Consider the following 10,080-nt stretch of genomic DNA (forward strand, 5'->3'; position numbering starts at 1 on the left):
CGGGCGCGCTCATATAGGGCGCAGCCGGCGGAACGTGGGTTGCTGTGCCTGGGCAGAGCTTGGGAGGCAGGCGGCGAGATGAGCCGGGCGCCAGCGTTCCTGAGCGCGGCCGATGTCCAGGACCACCTCCGCAGCTCCAGCCTCCTCATCCCGCCTCTGGAGACGGCCCTGGCCAACTTCTCCAGCGGCCCCGACGGAGGGGTCATGCAGCCCGTGCGCACCGTGGTGCCGGTGGCCAAGCACAGGGGGTGAGTGAGTGAGGGAGGCCGAGGCCGAGGCCGAGGCCAGGGGCAGGAGAAAGTGGAAAGGAGGACTGAGAGGGGGATCCGAAGAGGAAGTGGTGGGAGAAGGGAAGGGGACTCGCTGAATCATTGCTCATTGCTGACAGCTGCCACTTAATAGGCGCTGCTCACTGCACTAAGTGGGCGCTTTACAGGTGTTAGCTTGTTTCATTGAACCCACTCTTCTCCGCAGAGATAGATGCTGACGCTATGGTACTGGTGAAAAACTGACTCAGAGAGGTTAAGTGACTTTCCCAAGCTTACACAGCTAATATAAGTGACGGAGCTGGGGGGTGGTTTTCTGATCCAGAGCCAGACTCTTGCACATACTCTGCATACCAAGGGGAGGACAGAGGAATGTGGAACCAGAGAGGGTCAGCGGGGCAGTGACAGAAGAAAGAGGAAGGAAGGTACGTGGGGACTTCACTGGAGTATTGATTAGAAGACGTTGTAGCTGCTCCCTCTTTCTTTGTAGCTTCCTGGGGGTCATGCCCGCCTACAGTGCCGCAGAAGATGCCCTGACCACCAAATTGGTCACCTTCTACGAGGGCCACAGCACCGCCTCCACCACCCCCTCCCACCAGGCTACTGTGCTACTCTTTGAGCCGAGCAATGGCACCCTGCTGGCGGTGAGCAACTCCATATCCTAGGGTGGAGTGGGGCCCTTGGACCCGGAGCAAGACTCAAGCTAGTTCTCCATGAGCAGGGGTGTCTTGATTGTTACCACATGTGCCCCTTATAATTGACTGACTAAATACCAGTAACAGTGAAGGCTGTCTGTGATCACGTATCTGTTTCTAGGACTGCCTGAGATGCCTAATGCAGCACTGGCGCCCACTGCTGCTTCAGGCATAGGATAGTGTAGAAATATCTCATCATTCTTGCATATGTCTATTCTTGCATACTCAGTTACCCCCAGCCTGCAGCTTAAACTAACCCAGTAGCTAAGGGAACACTTATTTACTGAATGCTTGTCAACATGGAAGAGAAAGGGTGTTCTGTAATCTCTGGGAGTCTTTTCTGAGGCTGAGGGGTACACAATGACCTGTTTTAACATCTAATCTTAGTCACTTACATTTACTGAGCACTTTTTATGTCAGGCACTATTCTAAACACTTCATGTATATTAACCCTCTTAATACTTAAAACCACTCTGAAGTAGGTAATAGTATTACTCCCACTTTACGAATGAAGAAACTGAGTCATAGAGCAACTATGCCCAACTTACCCAGGTTTCTGTAGCTAATAAGTAGTACGTCTGGACTTCAAAGCTGCTTGAGGTCCATGGCCTGTATTATGCTCCAAGACCGTGCTCCACCTTTTTAACTGCCACTTATTGAGTGCTTATTATGTACCAAGCAAGAGATACTGATCACATTCAGATTTGACAATTTCCTCAGTGGGACTTACCACCTCCCCCGAATTTTTGTTGAGGTCCCTGAGGCTCAGGTTAGTGGAGCCACTTTGCTTGAGGTCACCTAGCTGGTTAGTGAAAGGCCCAGATCACTCCTAGGTCTGTCTGTGAATGCTCGTGGTCTGTATGCTTCAAGCTGGCTCTAAAAATCATCCTTCCCCTGAATTACTGACTCCCCAAGGAACCTGGCTATTCATTACTTCTCTGAGATGAGTATCTGGCTCTTCCCATCTTGTAATCGTCCAAAGGAGATGGCATTCATACTACCTCCTAACAGTGGTTCCCCAGGAAAGTAGGACTTGGCCTTCTGAAACTAGGTGACAGCTGAGTCTGCTCAGCAGCTAGGTGATTTAAGTTCCTCATCTGTGAAATGAGAATACTGTCGCCTACCTTTTGAGAGACAACTGAAATGAATAAGTTATAAATAAAGAACACTGCAAAGGGTGGTTGTAATCAGCCAGGCATAAAATTGTTAACCCTCAGTGTGCATCAAAATCACCTGGGAGCTTTTGAAAACAAGGGTGTTTGGCTCCCACACCTAGAGATTCAGATTAAGCTAATTTATGGGTGGTTGATATCTGGACATCTGTACCTTCACAAAGCTTCCCACATGTGCAGAAAGAGGTGAGAATCACTGAGGGAGAATTGCACGGCCCTTGTCCAGATGTTAAATGACAATCTTATCCCTTAAGTCCCCTCTTAATATAGTGTTTTGAGAATTTCAGAACAAGAAAAGAAAATGGGCAATTCCTAAGGGCTCGCCTTGTGCTAGATGTCTCCAGATATGCCATTGCATTTACTCTTCACAATAACCCTCTGAATTGTTGGCATTATCTTTATTTTTACAGATGAGGAAGCCAGCATTTAGAGATTAAAATGAGTATTCAATGTTGTATGTCTCTTAAGTGGAGGAATTGGATCCAGGTCTGACACCAAGCCCATGATCACAATGTGAGACTGTAAAACTTCCGAGTGCGGCTCTTTTAGAGCTGTTCCTCCCAGTTTAAGTGGTGAATGGGGTAACTTCTGCTCACTGTCTCTCCTTTCCTCCAAGGTCATGGACGGTAATGTCATAACTGCAAAGAGAACAGCTGCAGTATCTGCCATTGCCACCAAGGTAAGATTAATGGTTGCCTATACTATTGAGGTGAGCTGGTAGTGGGGTTGAGTCTCTCTATCTTGAGAAGACTAAGGGAGAAGCTTATTTGGGGAGCTTGCATTGGACAGAACTAGAACTCTGTATACCAGATACTATCAGGTGAGCACAATAACTTACAAAATTACTAGCTACCATTTAATGTGTATGACCAGGTACCTAATTCTCGATCTTTGAATCAGCCTTGCAAATTAGATATGATTATCTCCATTTGCCAGGTATAGTAATCATGGCTCAGAGAGATTATGTGAGCTGCCCAGGATAACACAGCTAATAAATGATAGAGCAAACAGTTTAAACTTGGCCACTCCCACTTCTAGCACTGGCTTCTTGTCCCTGTACCATACTGCTCTTGGTAAGACAGTATAGTTGCCCCCCATGGGCCAGAGCTAGTATTGCATGACAGGCAGAAGCAAACTGAACAGATCCAAGATGTATTAATTTGACTAGCATTGACTGAGTTCCTATCATGTGTCAGGCACTGTCCTAAATGTTGGGAATACAGCAATGAATAAAACAGAATGGCATACATGGGAGAGGTGGACAATAAGATAAAAAGTGAAACAGTGTGATTTGCTTTAAAAAAAAAAAAAACCCAACAAACTCCTTTGAGCGTAATAAGGTGCTAAATAACAATGAGTAATATTGATACATATGTAATTAGTTATTACATGATTATTAACAATGTATTTAGAGTTTGCTTAAAAAATAAAGTCAACAAAAAAACACGTAGTATGTCAGAAATGAAACTATGAGAGGGTGTGGTATTTTGAATTATCCAGGAAAGACATCACTGAGATGACATTTGAGTAAAGATTGAAAGTAAGCCACGCTCGGTGGTTCAGCCTGTAATTCCGTGCCTTTGGGAGGCTGAGGTGAGTGGATTGCCTGAGCCCGCGGGTTCGAGACCCGCCTGGGCAGCGAGACCTCATCTCTACAATAAATTTTTAAAAAATCAGCCGGGCATGGTAGCGCATGCCTGTAATTCTGGCTACTTGGAAGGCTGAGGCGGAAGGATCACCGGAGCCCAGCAGGTCGAGGCTGCGGTGGCCGGAAGTCGCCACTGCACTCCAGTCTGGGTGACAGAGTGAGACTCCAACTCAAAAAAAAAAAAAAAAGATTGAAAGCAAAGCTGGGTTCAGTGGCTCAGCCTGTAATCCCAGTGCTTTGGGAGGCCGAGGTGAGTGGATTGCCTGAGCTCGCGGGTTCATAACCCGCCTGGGCAACTTGGCGAGACCTCATCTCTACAATAAATCAAAAATTAGTCAGGTGTGGTAGTATGTGCCTGTAGTTCCAGCTACTTGGAAGGCTGAGGTGGAAGGATCGCTGGAGCCCAGCAAGTCGATGCTGCGGTGGCCAGGAGCGGCCACTGCACTCCAGTCTGGGTGACAGAGTGAGACTCCAACTCAAAAAAAAAAAAAAGTTTGACATCAGTGAGAGAGTGAATCGCACAAAAATGTGGAGTAGCACTCCAGGCAGGAGGAACACCAAGTGATGGAGTGATGATGTCCCTAAACAATGTATCCTACGAGAAAAACAGTATTTTTAGAGGTTAAGAGTTAAGAAGAGGAGACTTAGAAAACAGGGTGTTCGTGGGAACAGCTGGAGTCTGGAATCTTTTCAGGTCAAATGGAGAACAAGGTCTTGGGACATTGATTTTCCAAAGCATAAGAGAAATATGGAAACCCGGGAAAAGTGTGGTGCAGCAGAGGTCAGATGCTCAGATTATACATTAAAATTTTCTAGATATATGATGGGGGAAAGAATGTAAGGATTAATCTGGTAATTGTATATCAGGGGAGTAGACTATGGTACCCACCTTGATGAACTGGTTTTTAATTATATCCTACCCAACTCAGATCAAAATAATCAAAGGACTCCTTGCTATGTTTGCTGGCAGTTTAGAAATAGAATGAGTCTTTTGTTACTGCCTGTCATTTGTAAAGGACTTTGGTCTTTTTCAAAATGATTTCCAACCTGTTGTCAGGATTTTGCGTTTCTGTGAGGAAAGCAGAGCAAGTATTACTGGCCTCATTTTTGCAGAAGGAAATGGAAACTAGAGTTTCTTGAAGTCATACAACCAGGTACCTATGGGTTCTTTTGGGGCTGCATGGTCTATGGGCTATTTCAATAAGAATCAAAAGGCCTAATTTACTTTTTACCTTGTTGAAGTATAATTTTTTTTTTTTTTTTTGGTCCACCACATCTCTTCCACTTAGGATTTTTGGGGGGGAAGGATGAAAAGTATAGAAAGGGCTGGGCGTAGTTGTTCAAGCCTATAATCCCAGCACTTTGGGAGGCCAAAGTAAGAGGATTGCCTGAGCCCACGGGTTCCAGACCAGCCTGGGCAACATGATGAGACCTCGTCTCTACAATAAATCAAAAAATTAACTGGGCATCGTAACACGCACTAGTAATTCTGGCTACTTGGAAGGCTGAGGCGGAAGGATCGCCCGAGCCCAGCAGGTCAAGGCTGCAGGGGCTGGGAGCGTGCCACTGTACTCTAGCCTAGGTGACAGACTTCAACTCAAAAAAAAAAAAGCCAGGCTCGGTGGCTCAGCCTGTAATCCCGCACCTTTGGGAGGCTGAGGTGAGTGAATAGCCTGAGCCCACGGGTTCGAGACCCGCCTGGGCAACTTGGCGAGACCTCATCTCTACAGTACATCAAAAAATTAGCCGGGCGTGGTAGTGCGCGCCTGTGGTTCCAGCTACTTGGAAGGCTGGGGCGGAAGGATCGCCAGAGCCCAGCAGGTTGAGGCTGCGGTGGCCAGGAGCAGCCACTGCACTCCAGTCTGGGTGACAGAGTGAGATTCCAACTCAAAAAAAAAAAAAAAAATTTTAGAAAGTGCTAGGATCTGGTGGACGCAATAACTTCTTTGAGTTTTACATAACCTTAGTTGAGGACTCTGACATGTTTTCTCAAGTAGACAATATATAATAAGATTTATCCCTGATATACATTTACTCAACAAATATTTGAGTATCCACCAGGTCTCAGGCCCTTTGTTCAGCATGGGGCAAAGAACATTGAGCAAACCCAGATATAGTGCCTGCCATCATGGAGTGCAGGATCTTGGGGGCGAGACAAGATAGTAATCCAAAGATCATACCAATAAATTTAAAAACTACAACCCTGACAAGTGCTATGATCATGTAAGATGGGGGATCTTGATCTAGTCTGTGGAATTTGGGAAAACTTTGCTTCTGTAAAGGATATTTGTGCTGTGATTTGAAGAACAGTAGGAGTTTTTTGGGAGGAGAATAAGGAAGGAATATTCTAGACAGAGGAAAGAACATGTGCAAAGACCCTGTAGTAAAAGAAGCACATGTGCTTGGGAAACTGCAAGGAGGGCAAGTGTGGTTGGAGGACAAGAATTACAGGGGAACATGGCATGAGAGGGGGCTGAACAGGTGGGAGGGCCAGACCCTTCAAGGCCTTGACAAATGCAAATGAAACAGACTTTCAAACTCTTGTTTAAATAAGAAACCCTAGCAGATTGATATACATGTTCTTAATTACCTGCAAGCTTATAGAAAAAGACTAAAGTGCCACTAATCCTATTATGACTTAATAAATCTTATAAATACTTATACCATTTAAGAAAGGAGGTGTTAGCCAGGCTTGGTGGCTCAGCCTGTAATCCTGCGCCTTTGGGAGGCTGAGGTGAGTGGATTGCCTGAGCCCACGGGTTCGAGACCCGCCTGGGCAGCAAGACCTCATCTCTACAATAAATCAAAAAAAAAATCAGCCAGGCACATGCCTGTAATTCCGGCTACTCGGAAGACTGAGGCAGAAGAATCGCCGGAATCCAGCAGGTCGAGTCTACAGTGGCTGGGAGCGGCCGCTGCACTCCAGTCTGGGCGACAGAGTGAGACTCCAACTCAAAAAAAAAGAAAGGAGGTGTTAATTTTAACATTCTTACCAGAGCAACAAATTATCAAGTAAGGCAACCAATCAGCACAGTAAATTTAGTTTAGGAGACTGAAGGTTGGAAAGACTCTGTGACAATTTCTAAAGCTCAAATACACTTCCAAGAATAGATTCGTATTACTTGAGAACAGAAAAAAAAATGGTAACAGTTGAGGAAAACTCACCTAATTCTCTTTATTAGACAGGAGCATAAAATTGCTAGTCTTACGGATATTGTCATTTAGAAAATGTTTCAAATCAGGGTCTTTGAACTATGTTGTGCTATATTTTATGGCACAGAATATAGCTGCAGGACATATGATTAACTTGTAATATTTCAGAGATGACTTTCTGCTAGTAATTAATAAAGAAGAAGTTTTACATAAGACTTGTCATTTTTGCACTCCAGAACTTCAGTAAGTAGCACTGTGAAAAAGAACATGTCTAAGGAACTCAAATTTTACTAAATGAGGTAGAGAAAAGGCAGAAGAAAGGGTCTTATTTAAGACATATGGTCTGGGGCAAAGTGATATCTTTTCTCTATGCCAGTAGTTCTCAACTGAGCATGATTTTGTCACCTGCCCCAGAGACATTTAGCAATGTCTGGAGACATTTTTGGTTGCCACAACTTGGGGACAGGGGGAGGCATTTCTACCTTCAAATGGCCAGAGATCATGGATGCTGTTAAATATCTTGTAATGCATAGGACATCCCCTTTCCCCAACAAAGAATTATCTAGCCCAAATGCCAGTAGTACCAAGGTTGATAAACCCAGCTCTACTTCTTGTCGGTCATAGTAGGTATGTACCAATTCTGTGCAAACAAAACTGCCTCTGCTTTTGTGAGGCTTCAAGACCAGCATAGGAAAATAAATCTATAAATAAATAAGTGCTATGGCATGGTACATTCTATCAAGAGGGTCAGAGAGGCTTTATTGGAAAGGTGACATCATAAGAGTTGATCACAGAATCGTGCTGTTAAACACAGACATACACACACCCTTGGGAGCCACAGATACCAGCTCTACATTCATCTTTAAAGGAAGACAGAGGCTGTGAAAGGATGAATAAACAGTAGGCCCAGCAAATATAGCTGAGAATCCTGGGAAGCAAAGGCTCATGGATTCCAGGTAGCTTTTAGAAGCAGCTCAGGGCTCTGAGAAGTGAATGTGGCTCGACACATATCTGAGATGGGGTGGAACAGAAGAAAGAAAAGGGGCTTTGGAATATGGAAGATGTGGTTTTTGGAGCCCCTCTGTGCCCTTTGTTGAATTGTTGAAGGAACCTGAGCAAGTGACTTAAGGTCTCTGAACCTGTCACCTCATCGGTAAGAGGAAAATAACAAGAGGAGTCATAGGCTGTTGTTTAGACTTAACATGAGATCATGAGGTTAAAGCATTGGTTTCAATGAAGGCTACTTCCTTCCCTGCCCACTCTACAAAATAAGGAAACTGAACCACAAAATGAAATCTTGATGGTAATAGAGAACTGACTTGATAAGGCAGAAGTCACTTGACGTTCAAACCATATTTGTTTTTAACCTGGCTGCTAGCGTCTCCCTCAACCTTTTCTACCTCATTTCTCTCTCTCAGTTTTTGAAACCTCCCCACAGTGAAGTGCTGTGCATCCTTGGGGCTGGGGTCCAGGCCTACAGCCATTATGAAGTCTTCACAGAGCAGTTTTCCTTTAAGGAGGTAAGTCCAGCGATGGGGTCAGGAGAGAAGGGAGAGACTGGTGACCTCTGTGTACACTCCTTCACTGCCACACAGGCTGTTCTGAATTAATTAGACAAAGTCTGATCCAGACCATCCTTTTACATTAGTGACTCCCCCAGAAGCCCTGATGGACATAAAGAGTCAGGGGAAGATCCGATCACCTCTTCAAGTTTCTCAGTTTACAGGGCACAGGCCTGAGGGTGCAGCAAGCCCACTCAACTAAAGAATTCAGTTATATCCATTATATGCATTTATATATCCTCCTAGCCCTTCTCTGTGATTTTCTTAGGAAAATCTGGGCATTTTTAAGTATTCAAGGTAATGGATCAAGGACCTGGGGATGAGGCCACAGCAGCCTCCTTTTGCTGTCTACACACTGGTCTAGCTTTCCCCTATTGTTGCTCACACTTCCCACTGCAAGGGTCTGATGTTTTTATTTTATTTTATGTCTGTGTATGAGAGGAGTTGAATAGATTTAAGGTATGATTTTTATGATAAAAATAATACCTCTGCTTTAGGAAATATAGACTATAAGGGATAAAACAAGAACCTTGTCCTTTTATCTGTTTTCACAGATAGGCGGTTAATATATTCCAGCTTTCCCTCATCAACTTTTGATAACATGGTTTTTTTGTTTTTGTTTTGTTTTGTTTTTTTGAGTTGGAGTCTCACGTTTTCGCCGAGGCTGGAGTGCAGTGGCACACTCACAGCTACCATAGCCTAGACCTGCTAGGCTTAGGCAATCCTTCCACCTCGGCCTTCCAAATAATTGAAACCACAGGCATGCGCCACCACGCCTGGCTAATTTTTTATTTATTGTAGAGATTAGGTCTCACCAAGTTACCCAGACTGGTCTCAAACCTTTGAACTCAGGCAGTCCTTTTGCCTCAGCCTCCCAAAGTGCTGGGATTACAGGCATGAACCATTGCGCCTGGCTATGACATAGTTTTAATCATGTTAGATATGCAGGTTTGCATATCCTGTCTTCTCACTGAATATTCTAACATCATCACTTTTCCAGAGTCTCTAAATTTTGCATATTTGTATAACTTCCTATCAAGAAGGGTGAAATTGAACCAGTCACCTGTAATCTCAGCACTTTGTGAGACTGAGGCAGGAGGATCACTTAAAGTCAGGAGTTTGAGACCAGTCTGGGCAATGTAGCGAGACCCCACCTTTACAAAAAATAAAAGATATATTAGTTGGGTGTGGTGGTGTGCACCTGTAGTCCTAGTTATTTAGGAGACTGAAGCAGGAGAACTGTTTGAGCCTAGGAATTTGAGGCTGCAGTGAGCTATGATTGTGCCACTGTACCCTAGACTGGGTGACAAAGTGAGACACTGTCTCTTAGAAAAAGAAAAAAAGCAGCCGGGCTCTGTGGCTCAGCCTGTAATCCCAGCGCTTTGGGAGGCTGAGGTGAGTGGATTGCCTGAGCCCGCGGGTTTGAGACCCTTCTGGCCAATTTGGTGAGACCTCATCTCTACAATAAATCAAAAAATTAGCCGGGTGTGGCAGCGCTCACCTGTAGTTCCTGCTACTTGGAAGGCTGAGGCGGAAGGATTGCCGGAGCCCAGCAGGTTGAGGCTGCAGGGGGCGGGGGGGGGG

At 45.0% G+C, this 10,080-nt stretch overlaps 1 protein-coding gene across 1 annotated transcript in view; it reads left to right on the forward strand.

The window, feature by feature from the left end:
• The first annotated feature begins 6 nt into the window (after positions 1-6).
• The window catches only part of CRYM (crystallin mu), an 18,027-nt gene continuing 7,953 nt past the window's right edge, over positions 7-10,080 (forward strand). The window contains exons 1-4 of the mRNA XM_008057959.1: positions 7-248; positions 757-910; positions 2,750-2,812; positions 8,353-8,454. Of these exons, the coding sequence (XP_008056150.1) occupies positions 79-248; positions 757-910; positions 2,750-2,812; positions 8,353-8,454 (489 nt within the window). The 5' untranslated portion in view covers positions 7-78. The remainder of the gene's footprint in view (positions 249-756; positions 911-2,749; positions 2,813-8,352; positions 8,455-10,080) is intronic.

This window comes from Carlito syrichta, unplaced genomic scaffold (genome assembly GCF_000164805.1).
Source record: "Carlito syrichta isolate Samal-C Ts95f unplaced genomic scaffold, Tarsius_syrichta-2.0.1 Scaffold303175, whole genome shotgun sequence".
In the NCBI taxonomy this organism is placed as follows: Eukaryota; Metazoa; Chordata; class Mammalia; order Primates; family Tarsiidae; genus Carlito; species Carlito syrichta.